The sequence below is a fragment of the Mytilus galloprovincialis genome, chromosome 12 (genome assembly GCF_965363235.1).
Source record: "Mytilus galloprovincialis chromosome 12, xbMytGall1.hap1.1, whole genome shotgun sequence".
NCBI classification, from domain to species: Eukaryota; Metazoa; Mollusca; class Bivalvia; order Mytilida; family Mytilidae; genus Mytilus; species Mytilus galloprovincialis.
In genome coordinates, this window is record NC_134849.1 from 44,376,347 (window position 1) to 44,404,011 (window position 27,665).

The window sequence follows — 27,665 nt, forward strand, 5'->3', positions numbered from 1 at the left end:
CAAATTTTCCCTAAAGGAAAACACAGAGTGAAATATGGGTTTAAAAAGTTCTATGTTAATATCGAAACCTTACTTCAACATTTCAAGTGTGCATGAAACTTATTTTGAGGTTCAAATTCTATGTTTTAAAAGACCCTTACTGAAGTATATAAGACATATCTTTCTTTTTCCCAAATATTAAACTCTTCGATCGTGAATACGTTATGGTCATAATTGAGAAAGCATAATTACCTGTATATGACATTCAACTGAAACATTGTTGAATCTAAGTATACCGTGTGTAATAATTGATTTTACTGAATATTAAGAGTCGGGCGGATATAAATCACGAATATAAAGAAGTTGCCGTTATTTTAACTTCCAGTATTTAGCTTAGTTTCGAAGATGGGATCAATATATGCATCATAATTAAGTGTCACTTCCTTACCACAATGTCCCTTAAATATCAAAATTATATTGTTTTTGCTACGGATAACACATATTTGCTGAACTTGAATTTCTCTAACAAGAAGAATCAAGTGTAAACAAGTTTAAATCGAACTGAAAATGCAGTATTAAGGTGATTAAATAATACTGCGTTTTAAACCCTGGAACAGGATTCAATTTTCTGTACCCGAACATTGGCAAGCATTGTGGAACAGACACTTGTCTTGGTGAATCGCTGCCAAAACTGATTCCACTTTTATTCTTCATGTCTGTTTCTATTGTCTTCTCTATGGGGTTTCTTTCATTTGCCGTTATATTTGTGCTTACACATGATTTCTATGTTTTTCATCTTGACCAAAAAGTTGACTTTAAATGACAACTGCATTGAATTGGCGGTTCAGGGTGTTATAATGATCTTTTTGAAGAAATCGTTGCAGTGTGTACTGGACGGTCATTATCGCGTTTGATACAAATAGCAAATGAATATTTATAACTTTATTGATCAGATCAGCACGTGTAGCAATAAACTTGGAGTTGTAGATTTGTAGTATAACTGTACATATGTAGTTTTGAGAATACAAAATAAATACAAAGATATAGTTTTTGATTTTGATAATACAAGCAAGTAAAACACGGATCTATCCTTTTTTATATGACATGCATGTATTTTAACCCCTTTTAGAATGACTGGATTTGCATCTGCATTAATAAATGACTATAAAAATCTTTTGGACCGTGTCAATACCGAAGCACTGGGTTCTGTCGGATGAATTATATATATATAGCTTTGAAGTAATATTAAACTTATGGAAACCTTGAATTAAATAATTTGTTAACTCCCATTTCATATCCAACTAATTCAGACAACACTTGACTTTGGTGACGTAGACAATTTGCCATTTTGAGTTATATTGCCCCATACAAAATGCACAGATGCTCCAATAATGTTCAATTGTCTAATTAATCTGACCCGTTTTCTAACTTTTGCAAATTGATCTTTGCTATTCGAGTATATTTCTACCAAACAATGTTGGTCCTGACAGTTTAATTTTTGATAAAATTGCGTCTCTGGAGATTCGTAAAAAGTCGCACTTTTTCTCATCATTTCCTCGTTAACTCAATGATAAATCTACCGACCCCCATGTCTACTTGTACATCAAATTCAGAAATTCCATACATAAAAGTAAAAACTTTGCAAATCGATTGAGTATATTAAAACTATTATATCTGGCGAAGTATTATGTACTTAAAGTCTGTAAAGAAGAAAATATTTTTCATCTCTAGAGAGAAATAAATAATGTCCAACAATAGATAAATTTAATGCTATGTTCTTTTTTGAGTTAATGTCCCATGATGAACTGGTGAAGTCTGATTAAGGTTATAATGTTACTAATAAAAAGTAAAACCACAAAAATACTGAACTCCGAGGAAAGTTCTTAACGGAAGGTCCCTAATCAATTTTCTCTTTCCTGTGTACATCCATGAAAGATTATATAAATACTTTAAAAAAATGAATATTATGAAAAATTCTGCAAAAAATGGATTTTTGCTTTAAAAAAATAAATATTATTAATGTTACACGATAATTGTTGCAAAACAAATACTCTATTCAATTAAATTTTATATTTTTTTTTTTTTTTTTTTATTATTATTTCATAGAAAGCGAGACTTCATTGCAAATGATTTTTGTCATTTTTTTAATTCAATATAAAGCCTCGGTCACACCTTAATGGATAGCTCGAACGGATGCCTAACGGATAACTTTTTTTCAATCCGTTCATATCCGTATGACGTCCGTTTTTATCCGTTAGTCGTCCGTCAATATCCTTTTCATGTCCGTTAAGTATACGTTTTATCCGTCGACGACGTCCGTTTTGTCCGGTGGAAAATATTTAGCATGTTCAAAACTTTGAACGGACGTCCAAGGGGTGAAATGTCCGTTGAACGTCCGGTAGTCGTCCGTTTTATACGGTACTCGTCTGTTTCATTTCCATTTTGTATCCGTTACATGTCCGTTAGATCCGTTGGAGGTCTGGCACATAAATTCACCAACGGACTTCTAACGGATCAAACGGATGTTGAACGAATGTGAAACGGACTACCGGACGTATAACGGATATAACAGATGATGAACGGATCTGAAACGGATAAATGCCAATAAAAAAATTACGCGTCAGAAATGCCAATTAGATTTTTTAAGGTTCATGAATTCTTATTATTCATAATCGATCTTAGAGTAAGGGCACGTCTTCACAATTAAGCAGCTCTTATTCAGGCCAGACACTGCCCTTCGGTGACATTTTGAAGAACAAACCAAAACCAGTTACACAGAAACATTTTGAATATTTATGCGATTTACATGTATTATCATTGTCGCCTTTATTTTTTTTGCATATCTTGTTCGTCCGTTTTATCCGGTACGCTTTCGTTAGGTGTTCGTTTTATGCGGTACTCGTCCGTTGGATGTACGTTCGACATCCGTTTTGTTCGTTACGTTTCCGTTTCTCGTACCTTGCATGTCCGGTACGTGATATAACGTTAATATTTATCGACAGAGTTATCGGTCCTGTCAATTTCGTCACTTATTTCCTCAATTCTAGTTTTCAAATTTTATTCCTTTTGAAAAATATGTATTAGTGATAATTGGTTTACAATACAATCCATTTGAATTAAGAACTTAAGATTTGTAAGACATTAGTTTTTTGAAACAATAAATACTAGAAATAAATTACTATTAATTTTTCAACAATGGAACATGTACTATCTTTCAGATCACAGAAGAAGAAAATAACGAAATGATATTTTGTGATGGTTGCAATGTATGTGTACATCAGGTATGTAACGTATACGATTGAAGTCATTTGCTCTTTTGTCTTTACGCCAATTTGTATCTGTTTTTGACACTGTTATCTGGAATTGAAAGGTGCAAGAAATGAAGAAATGTTTATACTGACTACTAGTATATATATATATATATATATATATATATACTATATACATTAATTATTGAAAAGCACTTTTACACCAAAATGTACCTATTGCTTACAAACGAAATTGGGCTCACAAATGAAAAAAATGCACATAAATCATACAATTATCATATTTATGCTAGATATGTATGTAAATATATATTCAAATATATTTTCAAGGATTCCTTGCCCTCAGTTTATGTGACCTTTTGAAAAGGGCTTCCTGTTTTGTTTTAGGATTAAGAATTTGTTTATATTTATGTATATCATTAAGGTTATCAGATATCTTTTCAATAAAAAAAAAAAAAATATTTCATTATTGTTCGTTAATATTACTAGATTTATTTCACTTGACTGGGCGGGGGTTAAGAAGTTCGTTTATTTAAGACCAGTCCATCTATAGACAGGAGTTTTGGGATAAACTCATCAATGTAGTGTCCAGTTATTCGTCCCATATCAAACACTCAGTACTTTTGTATATGCATCGGTGACACTGATAGGTGATTAGAATTCAATAATAATTATACCGACAATCATCTTTATCACACACATCTTCAAATAGACTGTTCTAATGCAAATTGAAACATAAGCTCCGCCCGATCAGTTGAAATAACTTTGGTAACAGTAAACAATCAAAAAGTAATCGTGGCACATTAAACATATTCTTAAATCTCGGAAAATGTTCCTGTATCGTCCAGTTTCGTACTAAGCAGTGATCACTAATATCTTATCAAGTTGACTTAAGGTAGCACAATACAAAGATTGTTCATCCCCAACCAGACATCTTTAAACTGATGTAATTCCACTCATCTTTCTTTAAATTTTATAAATGAGGTACCAAAAGAAAGAAGAAGGATTAATCTTTCAAATTGTGATAATTTCATTATGACATAATTATTACATAATTAATTGTTATGTAATTAGTTGCCATATTGTGATGTCCATACTTGAATGAATTTAGCTTCTTTGTTATTCATAGCATCCCAAAATATTTTATAGATTCTTGCACAACACAGTTTGACCTCCAAAACTGTGTATCAGATTTTTCCTATTGTATTTCATTCTCTCATAAATCTACAATAAAATTTGCAACAATAATTCTTAAAAGACCACTCAGGGGTGTGGAAATGCTATGCCCGACTCGCCCGACTCGTACATTTGAACAACCGGACAAGTAATTATTTTTGTCTTGGTTGCCCGTGGACGAGTAAAAAAATATACAAGACAAAGTTCAAATCCAACAAAAACATAAAATTAATTTCAAAACGTATAAAGATGTTTAATTTATGTAAAAGAAACCAATGTTCAGCAAGTAAAAACATCAATGTTCATGACGATAAATTTACATAATAAAAAGGTGGGCAAGCAAGACAAAAAGAGTCATGAGTCGAGTAGAAAATCTTAAATGCAAATGGAGGACACAGCTAGAGTATTTAAAAAAAAAAAAGAAAGCGAGAAATTTCAGACATCATGGATATCAGATTGCCCCTGGCTATCTATGGAAATTCGGAAAATAAATTAAGTTTTTGTCCTACTTATAGATGAAATGTCAACATTATTTGTTGTTAAGTGGAAAATAAAAGGGACGCATTAATTGCCCATCAAGACAATGATAAATAATCAAGAAAAAAACAAGTGTGTCAGTTGAGAGAAACACCACAAAATCATGCAATAGTTATTATTTAGTTTACATTTCTTCAATCACTGTCCTCACATTTAGTATATGTACGTATACCTACTGGCTACAATTTTTATTCAAAAACTGCTGCAAAATTGTCCTTTACATGTCATTTCATTGGTTGGTTTGCCGTTAGGTTTCTGTCCCATTGATGTCAACCCATTTCCTTAATGTTTTACACATAAAAACAAATATATTTCATTTGTGATGCACAACAGTGCTAAGTAAGAATCATATATTAGCTAACAAGAAATACTTCAATATTTATTGGGATCATCAGGGCAAGTAAATTTTTTTCCGGACAAGTAAAATTTTAGGTTTCACTTGCCCGGGGACAAGTGCTCACAACAAATATTTCCACACCCCTGACCACTAAATTCAATTGGGTATAAAATTTGTTCTATTGATGTTTTTGGAAATCTGAGACACAGTTTTGGAGGTCAAGCTGTGTTGTACAAGAATCTATTAAATATTTTGGGATGCTATGAAGAACCAAGACGCTAAATTCATTCAAGTGTGGACATCACAATATAGCAACTAATTACATAATAAATAATTATGTAATAATTATGTCATAATGAAATTATCACAATTTGAAAGATGAATCTTTCTTCTTTCTTTTGGTACCTCATCTATAATATATAAAGAATTATTAAATGAATTACATCAGTTTAAAGTTGTCTGATTGGGAGTGAACAAATCTTTGTATTGTGCTACCTTAATAATTGTTTATGTGTAAAGTTTTGTGAATGTAAATATAGTTTAATGTTCAATTTTTTCTTCTTTTTGTTTTTCTAAACAGTGGGACTCACTCTTTAATATTCTCTTTAGAACATTGAAATTTTATCCTTATATGTAATTTCATTAAAGTTCCCACGATTGCTATTGAATATAAGGGTATTATGTTGTATTTTGATATTTGTACCAATAATTCTTTTGTTAATTGATATATTACTTTGATATCTTACATGATTAACTAAGAGTAACATTGTTTTGAAGGCGTGTTATGGGGTCCAAGTTATTCCTGATGGGAACTGGTTTTGCAAAACATGTGTTGCAGGAGTCAAACCCAAGTGTGCGTTGTGTCCACACAATGACGGCGCAATGAAAATGACAAGGTATACAATTTTATTGTGGAATATGATTTTTTTTTTCATGTTTTACATAACCAAAAGATATACATTCTTTACATAAATAGGAATATAATAGTTAAATGACTTTGTATAGTAATTTTTCAATACTGACATTTTAATCACAACTGCTTAAATTTAAAAAATAATCAACACAGGACTTTGTTTTTTTACCGAAATACCGTTAGGATTGATTAAAAAATACTTAATTTTAATGAAATTCGAGTTCAGCTTTATACACTTTTTTGTAAAGCACAGACCAACACAATAATTCCTCCAAAGTTATTCGAAACAACATTAATGAGCAAATACCATTACCCCTTATCGTGTTTGGAATGTTGTTGGATACCTTTGCTTATATTTTTGTTAAGACCACACACTTACAGTTGCTAAAGAAATTGGTTCATCAAATACAAAATTTAATCCTGGTATCTAGAATGAGTTTATTTATATTCATCAAGTCATCGGTTGAATCATCTGGAATTTAAACAGAATATTTTCAGAGGCTGATTAACTTAACATAATTCTTTTTTCATTATACAATTCTGAAGACCCAATTAATCATAGTTTGGTTCTGTGTTCGTGTTGTGACTCATTGCTGTAAAAATCCTTTAACCCTACGTTAATTTGAAGCATAGTTTATCCGTCCGTCTATCAATGTTTGTTTCCAGATGTTAGTTGAAGCAGCTAACTTGGAATGAAAGTTTATTACTCAGTTGTTATAAGTCGCTTCTCTATGAATGCTCAGCACTTCTGGTTGAGTTTTAATTTCCCAAGGGTATCACCAGCGCAGTAGCCAGCACTTCTGTGCTACGATAAATTATCATTGATATGGTCATATTCATAAATTAAATGTTTACAAAACTTTTGAATTTTTGAAATACTAAGGCTTTTCTACCTCAGGAATAGATTACCTTAGCTGTATTTGGCAAAACTTTAAGGAATTTTGGTCTTGAATGCTCCTCATCTTCGTACTTTAGTTAGCCTTTTTTTTAAAACTTTTTTGAATTCGAGCATCACTGATGTGTCTTTTGTAGACGAAACGTGCATCTGGAGTAATTCCAAAATTTAATTCTGGTATTTATGATAGGTATATTTATTAGGAGATATTGAGTACTGAGAGAAATACTGATTAATTGGGTTAGACATGTTAGACTGGAATCTTAATTTGATATACAGTATATGTTCACATATGAGAAGAGTAATAATCTTATCGATTATGAAGCAAACGTTTTGAAGATAAAGATAAACAAAAAGAATTGATTCAATGTACCATAGGTATTAGTAAACTATTTCATGTGCCTCTTGCCAATAAATGCAACTAGATTCTGATTTATACGATGGGAATAAAGTAAAATCACAAAAATACTGAACTCCGAGGAAAATTCAATCGGAAAGTCCCTAATCACATGACAAAATCAAATGACAAAACACATCAAACGAATGGACAACAAAACAAAAACTTCTTTTCTTTTTATTCTGATTATATTCACTTCAATGTTTATGATGCCCATATTTTTAAATCAATGGTTCCAATCTGGCAGCGCAAAATGCGCATCTTGACATTGGAGTAAGGTATTCTAAAATCCAAATCTCCTGAGACATTTTTTTTGTTAAACCTAAGCAAGGAATCAGAGGTATGGCCGAGTGAGATACATTTCTTTATATAACAGCCAATTTCAATAAAAATATATTTGTATTTTTATACATATCCAACATGACACATCACTAGTTTCATAGAAATTGGTCGGTATTCAAACTTCAAATTACCTGTTTAAACTAAAAAACAAATATTCTCACAATCTACACAAAATGAAAAGAGCGCTTAAGACTGCTTATTTTATTTTGAAATATCTTAATTATTAGCGATGGTAAACAGTGGGCCCATGTTAGTTGTGCATGGTGGATACCAGGAGTGACAATAGGATATCCAAAGGAAATGGCACCGATAGTAGGCATAGAAACACTTCCGGTTAGTTAAGTCAATATTCTAACAGACAAAATATTTAAAATTGTTTATATGAAAGGGGCAATAGCTACGAGAGATATGAAAAACCTAATATATTATTTTTTTGGCTCAATCGGTAATGAAATACAAATAGTGAAATAATAATTCCTTTTTAGTAGCCAATAAGGTTCAGTTTTGTCAAACTAAGCAAAAAAACATTGGTTATGAATTATTCACTTGCAAAAGAATAATTCGACCTCAATGAATCCATATTCATATGAACTTTAATTTAACCCCTTTCCTTGAGATGGATAACACGTGAATTGTATGTGTAAAGTTATTCAAATGAAGAGAATGTCAACACTGAAAGTGAAACAAAGGTAAATAATTTGATTGACTGATTCGATCCACAAATAAAATGAATACACATTCTAATTTAGGTAAAAACATGATAAACATTTATTTTTTATCTGTAATATGAAATTAAATAGACCTCGAATAATTCAACAGCACGTGTTTGCTTAATCTATGTTTACATCGCTAATATGGTCATCGGGTGACTATAGAGGTCAACTCGATAAATATTTAGATGGCGTGTAGACTCAAATACACACGAAACGAAGCTATTTATTTTCATGCCTGTGCCTTGTTTAATGTTTTATTTAGACTTTTAATAGTTTGGATAAATGTTTTACATTGTTATAAATCAAATATGAGAATTTGATTAGAATCGGTGAACATGAATTTGACAGCTAGTGCCCCTTTAAATTCGGTAAAAAGTTTTTTGTACATCTGTTAATATAATTCATTTATACTTGTTCATAACATCATTTCAGGAGCCAAAGAACATAACTGAAAAGTTTTTGTTTAAAATAAATACTCGTTTAATTATTTGAATAATCAATTTTAATTATGTTATTGACTTCATTTTCCGACGTCGAATGAAAAAAAAAAATAACAAAAAAAACATAATATATAAATATAGTGATATGTTGACAAAAAGGTGGTGTTTTGAATCAGACATTACATTTCGATCAGTTTGCCTATAATATAAAATTTTATGTTTGTATATGCATTGCAGGAAGAGAGATGGTCTCTTATTTGTTCGTTATGTAAAAAGAAAGATGGGGCTTGTATCCAGTGTTCTGTCAAGAATTGTGCTAAACCATTTCATGTAACATGTGCATATTCACATGGTCTAAGAATGGATGATAATCCTTCAGAAGAAAACACAGATCTTATGTTTCAGGTAAAGAAAATTATAAAGAAGTTCAGACGTGCTATCCGTTCCCCCCTCCCCCCATATCAAAAAAGAAAAAAAACTATTTATACTCTTCTGTTTCTTAATTTTATGATTCTAGGGCCAACCCTCAACTTCAAATCTTTGTTCCGCTCGTTTGAAGGTTGTATGCTGCTATACATTTTAGTATTGATCCCTCACATGGCAGGTGCGCTCGAATCAAATCTTAATTGACAAGGATTGTCAGTTTTCCTACCGAATGTCTGTGGATCTTTCAGGGCATCCCGGCTTCCTGCGACGATTTAAATGACGCCCATGAAACAATAGTCCTAAATGTGGTGTTAAACACTAATCAATTAAGCAATCAATCATTAAAGTATGTTTTACCTTGTGGTATAAGTTTGCACTAAATATGTTTAATTTATATTCTTACATTTCCTTTCACTTAGATTTCTTCAAATCAAAATAATTTCTGTCTTTGCCCTGTTACAATAAAAATAATTCATGAGGGCCTAAATGTATAATGATTTTAACTACTAACTACTCTTGATAAAAAATTTAGCATAAAGGGCCAACCTGTGGTAAAATCGCATTTAATTCAAGCCTCAATGCAATATTTCTGAAGGTTGTTTCTTAGTACTTGTTATTATTGTATAGATTATTATTGAAGTTTTTATTAAACTAATCAGGGCTTGAACAATGTGGTTGTAGAAATTCAAATTTAATTTCGCCACACTTTCATGTGCCTATCATAAGTCATGAACCTTGTCAGTAGTTAACGTTTTCCTTGTGATTTCCATTATTTGGGTTTGAGCGTTATTGGTGAACGTGAATAAAAATAATAGCACTTCGGCTGCTGAATGTTTAGTTATTTTTATTTTCACACCCTCTTTCGTCAATACTACGTAGCTATGAAAAAAATAAACCTCATACACGTGGGTTAGTTTAGCTAGCAAAAACCAGTTCATTAGTTGAATTTTGATATTTTATTGACTTGGTCATTTTTTGTCGAAAGCTCATAATGTATTTGGTTACCTGTGCATACATAAAAGGCTATAAAATTTAAGTATAATTTGAAAAAAAAACAGCATACTTGAAACTTACGATCAGTTTGAGTTTTAATATTTGTAGTATACAGATCTACAGTAACTTCACCGAATAGCAAACTGATTACTAGACAAATATAATTATTTTCAAACCAATACGACCTAGATTTCGAAAGACATTTTATATGCTGTTTTTACCTATATTTTCAGGCATACTGTAAAACGCATAGCAATCAAGGTAAAACCCCGAAGAAAAAACGCCGAAGAGACTATAGTGCACAAAATAGACCAAAGAGGTAAACACTGGTAAAGATATTAATGATACCAAATAATTGAAAGAGAATGATGTATAAAAATGGGAACAGTTAAAGTGCTTTAAAACCGAAAAAGACATAAAATTAATAGCTGAATTAATCCAACTTTGCCTTAGGGAGTACTTTGCTGGAAGGAGTAAATGCTTTGGAATTTACTGAAAGAAGTAATCTCCGAGATCTAATAGTTCCTACAATCTTCTGTCAAAGATAAAAAGAAAACTAAGATGATTTTAAGGCAATATTAACTCAAAACAATGTCATGTTTTACTGTTAGTTTAATTAGTTGCATTTCGTAAAATATTTACCAATTGTTTTCAATTTTGTTGTCAAGAAAAGAGATAATGAATCACGCAGTTACCTCAACGAGAGAAAGTAAGCCAGATTCCTCGACAGGCGCAAGAGAAGAATTAACTGAGGAACAGGCCATAGCCTCAGTGCCACATTTAGAAGGTCATTAACCTTGTTAAGTATAAACTTATAATTTGTAATATCATATGTTTAAAACTAGGATCTCAAATAAAGACGCTTGTACCGTTTTCTACATTTTAAAATGCCTGTGCTTTTAAAGTCAGGAATATGACAGTTGTTGTTCATTCGTTTGATGTGTTTTATCAGTTGAATTTGCCATTTGATTAGGGACTTTCCGTTTTGAATTTTTCTCGGAGTTCAGTATTTTTGTGATTTTACTTTTTGTATGTTTAATGATAATATATTTCAATTTTAATCAAATCTTAAGTGAGATATACATGACATGTGTCAAGGAAAAATGAACACAAATACACAGAAAACAACTGCAGACACAATATATGTAGACAACAGCATAACATACAATATGGTATGCTCATAATCGACTTTTGTTAAGGAAAATTAGTAATAATGTAGTCATCATAAAAAATGCGCTTTGAAGATGAAAATCCGATCTTTCACCTTTTTCGGGAAAAAATAATATGTTTAGGAAAACAATTTTTACATGCAAGGGTCAACATAGCTCTTGCAGAATGTGTATTTATGCAATATGAATCTTTTTACATAAACAAAACTTATTTTAATCCAGGGAAATGGATAACGGTTTCCGTAGAGAAATCATAACTTTTTGGAATTTTGGATTCTCAATGCTCTTCAACTTATTCTTGTCTGGCTTAATAACTATTTTGATATGAGCGTCACTGATGAGTCTTATGTAGACGAAACGCGCGTCTGGCGTACTAAATTATAATCCTGGTACCTTTGATAACTATTTACACCACTGGGTCGATGCCACTGCTGGTGGACGTTTCGTCCCCAAGGGTATCACCAGCCCAGTAGTCAACACTTCAGTGTTGACATAAATATCAATAATGTGGTCATTTTTACAAATTTCCTGTTTACAAAACTTTGAGTTTTTCGAAAAACTAAGGATTTTCTTATCCCAGGCATAGATTACCTTAGCCGTATTTGGCACAACTTTTTGGAATTTTGGATGCTCAATGCTCTTCAACTTTATACTTGTTTGGCTTAATAAATATTTTGATATGAGCTTCACTGATGAGTCTTATGTAGACGAAACGCGCGTCTGGCGTACTAAATTATAATCCTGGTACCTTTGATAACTATCATGTAATATGTATACTACATAGACAAATTATTTATGTATTTACAAAAGAAGCCCTTTGAATTCGAAAGTAAATCAGTATTATTGATTTTTTTAAATACATTAGTCTGTCTATCAGATATTGAAATTTGTCTTACATATTTATTCACGGCTATCAACTTCATTCATTCAATGAATTACTTCTGAAAAAAAAGTGCCCAGATGATATGTCCCTTTTCATTCAACGATACAGTCAATATAATTTGTTGTTTTTGGCAAATCCAAGGGTCAAATTATGCATCTTATCGTACAACTATCTTTGCATACTTCAAAACGTAACTACAATGTTAAATTACTTTTTCTCTGTAGTTTTACGATGAAAAGATTGATTTTAGTAGGGGGTTGTTGCGTTCCGACTTTTGTAGAATCGAAATTTTTCACTAGAACTATTGTAAGTTGATTCTCTGCAAACCAAACAGCGTTGAGTGGCAATATCGCAGAAAGAAATACGTATAAAGGTTATTCTTCATCTGGTAACAGAGAACAATTATACTGTGGTCAGACAATTAAAAGACTTGTCCAACGTTAATCTAGTAAAATGTCAGGTTCAGATGCGTATTATGAACTTATAATGCTGTCTTACTTTTTTTTGATAGACAAATGTGCATCACCTAAATATTGCAATTGCTTTATTTTTTTTAGCAGCAAGAACTATATATAAATATCATCGAAATAATTCACCTATTTCACTATAGTGTTTTATTTTATATCTCTTTACAGGTGCGAATAATGGTATAAGCTGGAGGACAATCCAAGGAACGAAAAAACTGAAATTCTCATATTGATTATCTACACGTTGTTTATAACATATGTATAACATAATCTTGGATATTTTATTCGAAAACCAAATACAGCACTCAGGATTATAATAAATATTTTTTTTACTTGCATAATAAAAATAACATCGCAATTATTTTGTATGTTAATTAATCAAATGAATACGAACTGACAAACGATAGTCTTGATATCTGCTACGTATAAAACGGCAGCAGGTGAGACATTTCGAGAAATTGGTTTTAGGTACACATAAAAATTATGATTTTTCACACTTCAATATGATTTAAGAAGAAGGTATTGAATACACTAACACATTTCAGATTGAATCTATTATGTTCTTTTCTAGTTATTTATATAGTAAACATTTTACAAGGATAGAAGATATACAATAATTCAATTTTAAAGTTTTTTCAACTTAAAAAATATTAGCTTACTATAAGAAAGTAAGCGCTAAACGAGAAAACGGGCTTTAAAATTATTTTATAATTTCGTGTGTTTATATGTTAAAATATTGCATTCTGGTCATTTCCCTTTTCGGATGATGGAGTATTTATTCATCTTAGGAAAGGGTTTGAGAGCAATATGTCAAGATGAGAATGACTAGAAGGGTGTACATAATTAATGGGATCTTCATTTTTAACCGGATTTTTGTGACAAAAATGTCGGTTATTGATTTGGGGATGTATGGCGGGCGGGCGGTCGTTCGGTCGGTCGGGCGGGCGGGCGGTCGGTCGGGCGAGCGGGCGGCAATCAAATGTTGTCCGTGCATTAACTCATGACCTGTTCAACCAAAGCTTTTAAAATTTTAATATGTTGTTACTGACAACTAAATAAAGGTCAAGTTCAATAATGGCGATTTTGACTTTTACCGTTCAGGAGTTATGGTTCTTGAAAGATTGAAAAATGGAGTTTCCAGTCATGTCCGTGCATTTACGCATGAACTGTTCTACCTAAGGTTCCCAAATTTTAATATGTTGTTACTGATGACAAAATGGAGGTCAAGTACAATAACGGCGATTTTGACTTTTACCGTTCAGGAGTTATGGTTCTTGAAAGATTGAAAAATGGAGTTTCCAGTCGTGTCCGTGCATTTACTCATGAACTGTTCTACCTAAGCTTTTGAAATTTTAATATGTTGTTACTGATGACAAAATGGAGGTCAAGTTCAATAATGACGATTTTGACTTTAACCGTTCAGGAGTTATGGTTCTTGAAAGATTGAAAAATGGTGTTTCCAGTCGTGTCCGTGCATTTACGCATGAACTGTTTTACCAAAGCTTCCCAAATTTTAATATGTTGATACTGATGACAAAATAGAGGTCAAGTTAAATAATGACGATTTTGACTTTTATTGTTCAGGAGTTATGGTTTTTGAAAGATTGAAAAATGGTGTTTCCAGTCGTGTCCGTGCATTTTCTCATGAATCATTCAACCAAAGCTTTTGAAATTTTTATATGTTGTTACTGATGGCAAATTAGAGGTCAAGTTCAATAATGACGATTTTGACTTTTACTGTTCAGGAGTTATGGTTCTTGAAAGATTGTGAAATGGCGTTTCCATTCACGTTGTTGCATTTACTCATGAACCATTCAATCTAAGCTTTTCAAATTTTAAGATGTTGATACTGATGACAAAATGGAGGTCAAATTTGATATTGACGATTTTCACTTTCACCATTCATCAGTAATGGTTCTTGTGATATTGCCAGGACACAAATAAATATTAATAAATCCGGTTTGCTGTCGTTGTGACAGCCTCTTGTTATAAGTTAAGATTGGAAAACAATAAAAGTAAAAGATATCAATCTTTTGGGTTAGATGTCATAACAATAAAAGCGAACAAATCTAGAATCGTAAGACATCAAAAATGAAAGAAGACCAAGTTACTTACAGAAACATTTTGTCATTTTTGAATTCTTTATTCACAAAGTTCTTCCGCTCACATTTTTCTAATTGTTAGAAATTGTTTTTTTAACTATTTAATATTTTTCTGCTTACATTTTAATTCATTGAATAACAGGTTGTCATGGGTTATCTTATTCATTTTATCTGTAAATTTCCTGAGTATTTAATCCTGTAAAAACTGTGGTTTCAACACAACCAGGAAAAGTTAACAGAGAATGTTCTTGCTGTTTTACCTAGACCTGTTTGGTCATGGTTCTATCCTATCTTTAGAAATCGTTGATTAGAAAATCAACATAAACATTTATAAATTACAGATTCAAAAATCTTTTCACTCAGATTTCCTGTTCCGTGAACTGTAAAGCGGAAGTGGGAGGCTGCCTTGTTTGTTGAATTCAACGTCATCTCTTTCCGTTTAATATCTTACTGTACCAAATGTGTATTCTACCATGTCGCAATTTTATCAACTCGTGCTGCTCAGTCTTTTGTCTAATATGTTACTGGTTTTATTCTGACGTTTTTCATGGTTTGCCATGACATTGTCAGTTTCTTTTCGACTCATTAGTTTAAATATTCCTTTGGTATTTTTCGCTTCCCATTTACACATTTTTAAGAGCGTGAAGGAACATACTATGTCCTACAAATTTTTATAGGGCATTACCAAAAAATATTATAGAAAATATATGGAGTCGTCCTCCTACCTAATATAGCATTTTGCCTTCTAAATCATATTAATGAATCAACGATATTTTCTTGCGAATGTTATACAATTGAGACTTTTCTATATTTAAGAGTATCATGATAATATTCCCATGAGCATTTTGCAACCATTTAGGATCATTTACTTTAAGTAAAAGATAAAAGATAATGTATATTTTAGGTTTATCTTGTATGATCCACCAATTTTGTCAAGATAGGTCAAACGAAATACCGATCGTAGTGAAGTCTTTCTTTGTGCATTTTTGATTGTTATAAGAAAAGAAAATCCATTAGATATGCATTATCTGACTTACATACAACAAACAAATATTATGGTTCCATAATTTTGCTGGACATTGTATCACATATTACACATGAATATTTAAATGAAATATTATTTGTATTATTAAACCCTGCGTTTACAACATAGTGTGGTACATTGTATGTTTTAGTCTAATAGATACATGGAAGGGTTGTGTCTGTCATACATATTTAAAAGACTTTGAACCCTAATTGACAACACAACACAAAACGATAGCTATCAAATATTTTCAACAAATTTTGTTTTGCATTTTTATCACAATGTATAATGACCATACCCAAGTCATTAAGTTTTGCTTTAAAACACATTTCAATGAATCATGGTATCGTTCGAGTTTTTCTTCAACAGAGAGATTTTATCTTTTTTTTTTTTTTAAAGAAATAGCTCAATATAGAAAAATATAAAAACACTTGTTATAAATTAGATGCTTTATGGAGATACTTTCTTCAGAAACACTCAGAGCAGAATATTTGAATGCCAAGGATGTAAAACCAGTTGACGGACTATATGACAAAAATGATTCAAAAACACTTTGGATAAGTTTGTCTGATGTACTTGAAACCTTGGTATTTTAAAATGTAGAAATATTTGTTTTTAATCATGCAAAGTTCTAACTATTGAGCTGATGATACACTAGGGGTTCAATAGTCAATCATCAGAGGTATTGACCTAGTGCTGCAAATAAATATCTCAAATCTATCTTCAGCAGGAACGATTAGAACCGCATTTATGAAAGACACAGTTGTTGAACATGTTGAATCTAAACAATTGAATAGTTGTATGACATGAATATTATAGTTCGTCATTACAACTTGTTCTTACATGCATATATCATTTAACATAAATCGAGTGCATGATTAGATATGAAAACATAGAAATAAATACTAAAAAGGCAAACTTGTGTTTATTATACATAAAGAGTTCTGGATAAATTCTAATATAAAGTCAGACATAATATTGCATAGTTCTATTCTATATGTATACCCACGGAACATAGATTTATCTTATAATAATATACTTTTTTTTTTTTTATTAAACTAGTCAACATGAAAATATATATAAAAACATGCATGTAGTTATTTCTGCGTTGACTTTTAAACTTGTTTGATAAAGTCCATCCATCTGTAAGAAATAAAGATATTCGTTTAAAAACTGAATTTATGCTGGCAATATTTTCTGTTATGTTGTAAGCAAAATTGATATAACAAAACTTTAAATGTTTAAAGCAGGCTAATGACAATACTTAATGTTTACAAACTTTCTGCTAACAGTTACGTTAAATATTGTTGAAATATAGAATGACGTTAAAACATATCATTAAACAAAAATCTTAAAAATTGAATGCCGGCTTTATGCGATACAGTTAATGTCTCCTTTTCTATATTTAAAAATAGTTGAAATGGAATAGCACTAAAATTTCAACAGACATAAAACATTTTTGGAAAGGTGTGTCAGTACTATAAAATTATAAAACCAAAATAAAAGGTTTTTATATCAATAACCTTTCAAAGATTTGAGAATATCATAAAATTATTCCACATGCTCAAACCATTTGTTTTATCCTGACATTGTATGATAGTAACCGCAAATGTGTTTATGTATTTCAGATTCTAGTCCTTACTGAAGTTATATTAATATTAAACAAAACCAAAAATGAAATACTGAGTATCATCCATATTAGTTATCACAGATTAATTCGTAAGTTTTCCCAACTTTTGATGAATCAAAAACAATAAATACCATATGTATGGTAAGCCCTTTCAGAAAGCTAGTTATAATTAAACCAATTCGAACTATTTAATACATTATTTGTCATTCCTAGCATTAATCAGTGCATATGCTATGGAATTTGTGTAAGACGTCAAAAACTTATAAAAGTATTGACAAGATGTTCTGAATAGTAACTAAATAGAAATATACATAATGTTTATGCTTTCGTTACTTGCAATTGTTATTAAGTCATGGTCATGTATCAAATAATCTTATTTTCAGTGAAATGGATCGCAAAATTTATTGAGCTCATTTAAACTTCATCTCATTCTAATGAGGCGTCAAAATGATTTTTAAAGGGACATTAGCTACGTTTTTGTTTTGTTTAATCATTACTGGAAGAGAAATAGTGAAATTATAATTCGGTTTGAGTGCAAATAAGAAAACTCTCCATCCAAGTCACAATTTATATAAAGTAAACCATTTTAGGTCAAAGTACAATCTTCAACACAGAGCATTGGCTCATATTGAACAGCAAGCTATAAAGGGCCGCAAAAAATTACTAGTGTAAAACAATTTAGACGGACAAACCAACGGTCTAATGTATATATAAAAAACGAGTGACGAGAAACACTTATAAACCGCTTAACCAAACGACAACCACTGAACACCAGACCCCCGACTCAAGACAGGCACAAACAATCGAAGCGGGATTAAACGCCCAAATGGCATCTTACCCTCTCCCCTATCCGAAACAACAGTGCAAAACCAGAACGCAGAAAGACACAACCGAAACGGCCCAACTCAATAAAAAAACTCAGCAACACAGTATGTTTTAATTTTTGACAATAAAGAAAAGAAACTTCGCTGATGAAATTTACACTTACAAGTAAATAATTTGACTTCATTCAATCCGAATTCATGTGACTTTAAATATCACTTTTAGATTGAGATGTGTTACGCAAGAGTTAGGCGTTTTCAGTTTTAAAAAGGACAAGCATGCCACCTTTAAAAGTATACGAAGTGAAGATAATTTAAGTGAGTGATTCAATAAAAAAAAATCGTCATATACAGGTAAAATTTGTAATTTAGATATACGTTTAAGTGTGTTTTAAATAAAATATGAAAAGTTAAGTCAAGTCGATGAACATGATTTTGACAGATAATGCCCCTTTAAGATAATATATTTTTTTGTTTTGATAGCTTTTCACAATCGAACGAGTGTTTCCTTTTAATATACAAAGCACTTACATTACGCGTCCGGTGCAGGTACACATACTACAAATGAAAAAAAAAGAAACAATAAACATTAAAATAAGTATGTTGTTGCAAAAAAACTGTATACAAACACATTTCCATTATTTCAAGGTTATTGTTATGACATTTGCAATGATTCAAACACAATATGTCAATAAAACAAAGTAATGTAAAATATTTGTGGTTTTTATATAAACATGTATATACCGGCTTATCCAGCACGTTGAATAGATTAATCGACAAAACTGTGTCATTGTGTATCCTTAAATGCTTTAAACGTATATATATTAAAAGACAATAGCAATCAAAACCAAGGAGTAAACAAAGACCCACAAAACCTAAGGACATTTACATCAACAGTTATAAATAATAATTAAGAAACAACACGGACTCCACTAAAAACTGGGAGTGGAATCAAGTGCTCCGGAAGGGTAATCATTTCTTGCACTGTATACGGCACCCGTCGTGTTATTTCTTTGTTCAGTTCGGTATTGATGGAAGGTTATTATGACTGAGGAAGAATATCAGATATGATTTCTGTCACACTTTTGTCATAATGGTCAATCAGCTCATGATGGTGACCGTAAACTTTCTTGAGTGATGACCTTAATTTGATTATGATCTGAAATGTCGTCCTATAATCATCTGAACAAAATCGTATACATGCGTAACAGATTCCTACGGATCAGGAAAGGTCAAGTGAGGTCGAATGCGAACCGTCTTTGCCGAAACCATTCCAGAACAGTCTAGTTATCGAAACGATATTCGGCAATGATATCCACATCCCAGTCCTAACAATTACAGAACACGATACGATTGAGTCCAGACAAAAAAGTTTGCAATGACCATAAGGCGACTGTTTTCTAACGGACATCTTTCCTCGGAGTCAGTGCACAATTTCGGCTGGAAATGGCTGAATTAGGTAGAATCGTGAACAATATCTGACTGCTAACGTGCATACAAAATATTATTTAAGTTTGAATTTCCAAACACGATTCACAGGATCTTGATCTTGATCGGAAATGGTGCTGTTAAGGACGTCTCTAACAGTCGTGAACTTGTGACCCCGCCTAAGCCATGTTTAGTGTAAAGTGTTCGCCCCGGTATATATAGTCTACGTATTTACGTACAATAAAATATAAAGTATTAGGAAAAAAAGTATTTTATTTACTAGTATGATTAATCAATGATGCTAATTTAAATCAATGGAACATCTGTAAGAATGATCAGAATGATCAATTCAATATGAAGAAGACAGCACTATTCTAACAGGGGATTAGTTGAGTATGGTTTTTGGTATTCGATACTCTGTACAATTGATCAATAATCTAATTTTCGAGTATTGTTGACGTCCCTACATTATTTGGATCACTAAATTTAGTTTAAGTGTATTTTGGAAAGTTTAACACTGGAAAACCACAAGTGTTTCTGATTTTTTTTATAAAAAGTTGACACATAATACAGTATGCTTGTCATACTAATGTACATTTTCTACTGGTCTAAAGCAGGATGAAGATTAATAATAACGTAAACAAATCACAACATAAATATTGCTGCTATAAACTATAGATATTAAAATGCACAGGCGTAATTGCGGCTCGTAAAAAGAAGACACAGTTGGTTCACATTTTTTAGTAAAAATAGCATTTACTCTTCTATTCGTATATGCTTGTAGAAATATTAATAGTATACTTACGGATATCTGTTAGGTTTAATACGTTCTTTCCTTCAAAAATAATAAATATATATCACATGTGATAATGTAAAATAGTAAATCAATTTGTATTTCTAATCCTTGTGTTTTTGTTGCATTTGAATAACTCTTGTCTTCATTCATAATGTTCTATGTGATACTTCATTGCTTTAAACTAATTTTGAACCAAATATAAAAAGAAGATGTGGTATGATTGCCAATGAGACAACTGTCCACAAGAGACCAAAACGACACAGAAATTAACAATTATAGGTCATCGTACGTTACAGTGACAATCAATAGAGAATTAGTGTTTACAAAGCAAAACATAAATAACATTTTATAAAGGGCATGCCCGACGATCTAATACTTTGTGTGTTTCTTTGTTGCTTATGACGTGGCTCTGTACTTACGCATTCTCTCATTGTGTTATTGTGTCATGGTAATTTTTCGTTTATATATTTGTTTGCTTTTATAGTGATTAAGCTAACAACACGATGTTTACTGCTGTACCTTTATTTTTGACATATGTAAATACCAAAGAACTGAACTGCAGCATATGCATTTTATGGTGCCCTCCATGACCAACAATTAAACTCAAGTTTTAACAAAACAGCGCATGAAATTACAATATTCCTGTTCTTGAAACAGAACAATCTCAAACTTCAAAGCTTTCCGAAACCTGTTAATAGACTACTTAATTAATTGAATACCAATCACAATTCACCCTGTATATGAAATATCAAGTTTAACGTCTTCTTTGTTTAAATTGTTTTAATGTAATTCATGTGTAAGACTTTTCTTATTGTTCATGTAGAAAATTATGTGCTTTATCATTTTTACGGATGTATTTTCAAAAAAAAAAACGCAATCATTTTGCTTGATTCTTTTTTTTGCTACATGAAGGGAGATAACTCAAATGAGAGTGATTTTTATATCAGAATCAGTTATGAATTTACCTTTTGAAAATTGAAGCAAGAAAACAAGTCCGGTGACCCAATTTTTTTCTTAATCTAAAAGTATTTTATAAGACCGATCTCGCATTTTATCTTAAAATTCTATAATGTAATTTTTCTTTTTATCACACAAAATTGGAGTTTCCGTATATATATAATATAATCAACATTTCCAAATGGCATTACTATTTTAAAGAATAGTTGATATGCACCGATTTTCGAACGTGTCCATACGATATCAGTTTTATAGAAAGTTAGCAAGAATTGTTCACTTGAAAAATGTAATTAACTAGAAGATCCGGAAGGACAGACAGAGGAATGGACGTGCGATATTTTATGTACGCGCTATATGGTGAAAAAAATATATAGTTATTGACCAATAAAATTACGCTATGAGAGAAGGATTTTAATCGCAACTAATCCAATCGTTTTGCCAAATAAAAAAAAACCTCAAAGTTATAGTTTCATTGTTTGGACAAAAACATTCCTTAAGCAAGTTGAAGATTCTCCTTTATAAGATTTTGTTTTTGTTTTCTGACCACATAAAACAGAAGGTGTGGTATAATTGCCAATGAGACAACTCTCAACAAGAGACAAACATGACACAGAAATTAATAACTATAGGTCACCGTACGGTCTTCAACAATGAGCAAAGCCCATATCGTATAGTCAGCAATAAAAGGTCACGAAGTGACAATGTAAAACAATTCAAACGAGAACAGTAACGGCCTAATTTCTGTGCTGCAATTTGTGTACAAAAAAAGAAGTTCCGTTTGCAGGATAATGCTGAGTTCACACGTAATCCGAATTCGATTCGTTTAATTCGCATTCGAAATGTTTTACGTCCTAACGTAAATTCTAAATCTAGAGGTCAATATATGGTATTAAATAATATACGAGTGTATACAGTAAATGAACCTGTATGTCGAGTTCTAAATTGCCGAGTCTTAATTTAATTTTAAAAGCCGTAAAAATTATCAACAGTCCGCAATAACTTTTCTTGAGATGTTTCTCACTTAGACCACAAACAGAGAGAGGTATTTGTTATTCACATGATTTTATTTCTGGAAACAATATTACCAATTTATAGACAGTACATTACAAGCAATATTTATACATCTGAAAAATGTCGCCGGTAATTTGCAGAGATAACGTCGAAAATGTCTGCAAGCGACGTCGTGCACTTTAGCGCTAACGTTGAGTTTACAAAGGGGGGGACGCCATTTTTAGGAAAATCGCGTTTATCATGGAATCAAGCACGGTGACCTATATTTTTTATTTGAGATTTGGAGAAAGCATGAAAAAATGCAGTATCTGCAGAAAAATGATAAAAATGACATTTTCAGAAACAGTTTATTTCCATTTTTTTTTAGGTTTAGAAAAATACCACTTTGAGCATCTGGTCCGCAATGTCAAGCAAGGCTTGAATAATTGTGTAGTTATTCGTGTAGTGATTTATTTTTTTTCCTTTTAGTCACTTATCACAGCTTCAGATTGAACCCGATCTTAATAATTTACGACGAAAGATATCTGCTCCAAAAAATTTATAACATTGCCTATTTTTTTTACAAAATTGCACAAATCCCCAATTTTCAGCCTCAATTTTCTCAAAAACATGCACGGTGACCTATGTTATATTTTGTGTTTTATTTTATAACTCCCCAAGGCCTACAACATAATTACGAAATAATAAAAATGACATTTAATCGAGAAACTGTATCGGATGCCCTTAAGCTACACAAATGTCTGATCGATCGATTATATTGAGAATATAGCTAATACTGTAAATCAACACAATTTAAAAAGCAATTCATTTTCTCTGGGTAAAACAACACGGTGAATATTTGCAGTCCAGAATCGTCTCTTGGATGAATTTACAAAGTCTATATGTTTGCCACTACATCAAATGAAACGGCCTAAAATAATGTGCCGAAATTAATTTGTTTACACTAAATGTAAACAGTAACTCAATTAACGCATTATATTAAAAAAAAGATTCCTGTACATTTTAATCAGATGTAATTGACTTCAGTTATAGATTACAAGATATTTTTCTGTCTTTGTTGCTTTCATTCTACGTATTGCTTAAGTTTTTTAAGCCTTTATGTATCTAATGTGTACGGACCGTAGTCACAATTAATGATCAATTTAATTTTCTGCGGAACTTACCCGCATTCTGAACATTTGAATAGATATCCATGTTGTTGCTTTTCTTTTTCGTCGACTGGTGAACACCTACTAAAGTAAAAAGATTTGCTTTACCATTTTCAAAATGACAACGAATGCCTTTCAAAAAAATCCTCTTGTCATGTGATAGTTATATGTATATTATATTTCTTTACAACATTTATATATTCTTTCAATATAACCACGTTTATACAAAAACTGAGTTTTATAACGAAATATAGAGTTATGCATGATTTTTTATTTATAATTGAATGTACACGACGTCGGAAACCGATGATAAGGCAAGTACACTATGTGTAATATGATATATGCGTGGATATATATGTAATATGCAAATTTTTTATATGATAAAGTTAAGTAAAGTAATATTTATTTAAAGTCGGGTCGCATATATACATATTAACAAGGAACATGAGATCTTAAGAGTTCTTTAACCGACTGATATTAATAAACAAAACATACATGTAATAACATTAGATACATATACAACACAAATATACTGACATATATATAAGAACGTCTGAGCCAGTGATGGCTCAGACGTACTTATAAATATAATTATTTTCTGTGACTGTATCTTACATTAATTTGTAAGATCCTTTACTATAGATAATTTAGCTGATGTGTAAAAATAACATCTCCATGCCTTATATATCATGTACTGTAGTACGACGCTAGATTGAAAATTTAAAAAAAAGGTAACACCCGGCCACCGAAAGCTTCATTTTCACGAAGCCCAGGTGGTCATGTGGTCTAGCGGGACGGCTATAGTGCAGGCGATTTGGTGTCACGATATCTCAGTAGCATAGGTTCGAATCCCGGCGAGGGAAGAACAAAAACTTTGCGATTTAACATTGTTGAGTTGATGTTTAGACGAGTTGTTTATATATATTTGTTTTAATATATATAATATATATATATATTAAAACAAATGTCAAATATCAGCACATTGTAGCACACAGTATATGTTTCCGAGTAGCACATGCAAAATTAAAACTGTAAGGAAGAGCAAAAGATTGCATGCAGCTACAGCACAGATGCATAAACAAAACAGATAAATACATAAGAAATAAGAAATACATTGTAACATAAAAAAAATCAAAACATCAAAACAATCACCAAGCTTCAAGGTCAGGTCATGGGCAGCAAGGAGTTACATTATTTACAAGAACTTTAGGTAAAATTTTCCGAAAAAACACCAGGTGGATATAAAAATATTAAACCGGCCAAAAGTTGAAAAGCTCCTAGCCTCATTTGGCAAGGAGTACCAGAGTTTTGCTGTCTCATAACTAAAGCTTTATTTACCATACCTTGTTATTTTTGACCTTGGTATATCCGCTGTGCCTTTGTACCTGAAGTTATATGTATTTTATCTAATATTCATTTAAATTTGCAAGAATTATGTACTTGATTTATTAATTATTTGATAAGTCTCGTATGCCATGATTATCATTCTTCTATTTTTTAGTGCTGGTTACTTAGACTGTTCAAGAAGTGTATCGTAAGAATGTATGTAGCCGTCATTGATAAATCTGAGTGCTCTTTCGTGTATTTTTTTCAGTATTCATGAACAGTATTTATTTTTAAAAAAAAGATAAAGACTTCTTTATTACTTTTGTATCAATGAAAGTATATTACTGATGAATATACTACTAAACTGTTCCATTTTAGGCTAGTAAACTAATACGATATACATGGGCTAGTAAATTCCATATAGGGTGAGAGGGAATTCAATGACCCCTTAGATATCGTAATAGGTCACTAGCACATTGTGTACCTTATTTATCTTATCATCACATGCAGCATTTCGACTGGTGTTCTTTTAAAGTGATCAAGTCTTCATTTTCGATGAACTAAAACACGTTTTTGTTAATGGGTCAGCTGAAGCCCGCTTCCTGTGGAGTTGTCTCTTTGTGTTAGAGACCCATTGTGGCCTTTTGCTATTTTCTTATTTTGAGTTGTTTTTATTGTGTCTCTCCGACACATCACCATTTCTCTTCTCAATTTCATTCAAATTAAAGAACCTACTGTCATAGGTCTATTCAACAACTAATGTCAACAATAAACAACTTGTTACCTTTTAATGTTTTCATGCATTTATGTCTATCGTGCTTTTTCAATTTCTTCAACTATTGCCGGTACGAATCGTTTCCAATTTTTCATTAACGTCATGTTGTTTTAATAAAGGGACGTAACACCACTACTTACCGTGTATCGAAATAAACCACGCCTACTAACTATATAACCCCATATAAAATGCTTACATTCACCAAGAGGTCACATTTAACTAGTGATATTTATAGAAATGTATAGGCTGGTATAATTATGAGTAATCATAATATATGCTGGGATGTATATGTATTATGTAAGTTATCTTTTTACATATTAAAAAACTCTTAACTGAGCTCTACAAATATTGGAAACAATCTTTATTTTCTAGGTATAATCATAAATGGCTTCAGACAGATTTTGCCTTCATTTTTTATTTGTTAGTGTTAATAGATAATAGGCAACGAAACCTAAAATTCGAATCGTCATTAAATAACAAATCGTTTTAACTCGTGATGAGGCTCGAGTTCCTTTATAATCGAAGTACTAACACTTGGTATTTTTAGAAGGCAACACGGGTCATAAAGAAAACAATTGAAAGCGAAATAGTAATCTTTTGTAGTATTCTGTGTAGTAATCGCAAATGTGAGTCCTCGTAAGGGACTGCCTTTAGATCACTAGTATATACTTTTCAAAATTGATAATGGAAATGGGGAATTTGTCAAAGAGACAACAACCCGACCAACGAGCATTAAACAGCCGAAGACAACCAATGGGTTTTCAATACAGCGAGAAAATACCGCACCAAGGGTCGTGCTTCAGCTGGTCGCTACGAAAAATGTGTACAAGTTCAGTGATAATGGACGTCAAACTAAACTCCGAAATATATAGATGAACTAAAATTAAAAATCATACAAGACTTTCAAAGGCCAGAGGCTCTTGGCCTAGGACGGGCGCAAAAACTGCGGCATGGTTAAACATGTTTTAGATCTCAGCCCATATACCTCTAGCCGATGTAGAAATAAAAAAAAAACACACATCAATACAAACAGTAAAACTCATTTTAAAAGAAAACCATATCCGATGTCAGAATAGGTGTCCACATAAAGAATTGCTTGTTGTTACGAGATCTCTAAAACAAGACATTTCTGCCTTATGATTATTGAAAATCTTAATGGTTTTCACTTAAAAATAGTTTGGCACTATGAATAAACATTAAGATAAAAAATTTTCGGTCATTTGGGGTTTTCGAAAAAGCAGATAACATAAGTTTTGATATTTACCTAAAAGTATATGTACCGATTAGTTGTCTAATGTCGTCTTCAGTAACAGCTTTGCTCTCGAAGGCTATCTTTGGAAACTCTGGAGTAGACTCTATGTGTAGTTCGTTGATCTCTTCTTTCATCTTATTGATCCGTTGTACCATAGTTTCATCCGGTCTGGTTTTATCTAGATCCCGTCTTCTCTTAACTTAGTTCTGTCCAGCAACAAGTACGGATTTAGCAGAAGATAAACTCTTCATGAGTTTATCTTTCTCCTTTCTGGATTGTTCTTTTACTAAGACAATCATCTGAGCTACGGATTTATCAATCATGCTTTTTATCATGTTGCTTTGATCTGTGATAGCTATTATGACAGATTCTACATCATTATCAAACGATTTCAAGCTATCCTCAATTTTAGTTATATTTTGATTTGCTTCATTGGTCTTGTCGCGAACTTGCTTTTCGTTT

General features: G+C 31.6%; 1 protein-coding gene across 3 annotated transcripts in view; it reads left to right on the forward strand.

The window, feature by feature from the left end:
* The window catches only part of LOC143053879 (uncharacterized), a 72,231-nt gene that overhangs the window by 10,823 nt on the left and 33,743 nt on the right, over positions 1-27,665 (forward strand). The window contains exons 9-15 of one of the 3 annotated variants that reach the window (XM_076226668.1): positions 3,198-3,260; positions 6,073-6,191; positions 8,070-8,175; positions 9,233-9,400; positions 10,648-10,733; positions 11,083-11,213; positions 13,102-13,291. In XM_076226668.1, the coding sequence (XP_076082783.1) occupies positions 3,198-3,260; positions 6,073-6,191; positions 8,070-8,175; positions 9,233-9,400; positions 10,648-10,733; positions 11,083-11,209 (669 nt within the window). In that variant the 3' untranslated portion in view covers positions 11,210-11,213; positions 13,102-13,291. Of the gene's footprint in view, positions 1-3,197; positions 3,261-6,072; positions 6,192-8,069; positions 8,176-9,232; positions 9,401-10,647; positions 10,734-11,082; positions 11,214-13,101; positions 13,292-27,665 lie in introns of those variants that run through there. The other 2 variants (XM_076226667.1, XM_076226670.1) reach the window with 2 other exon arrangements.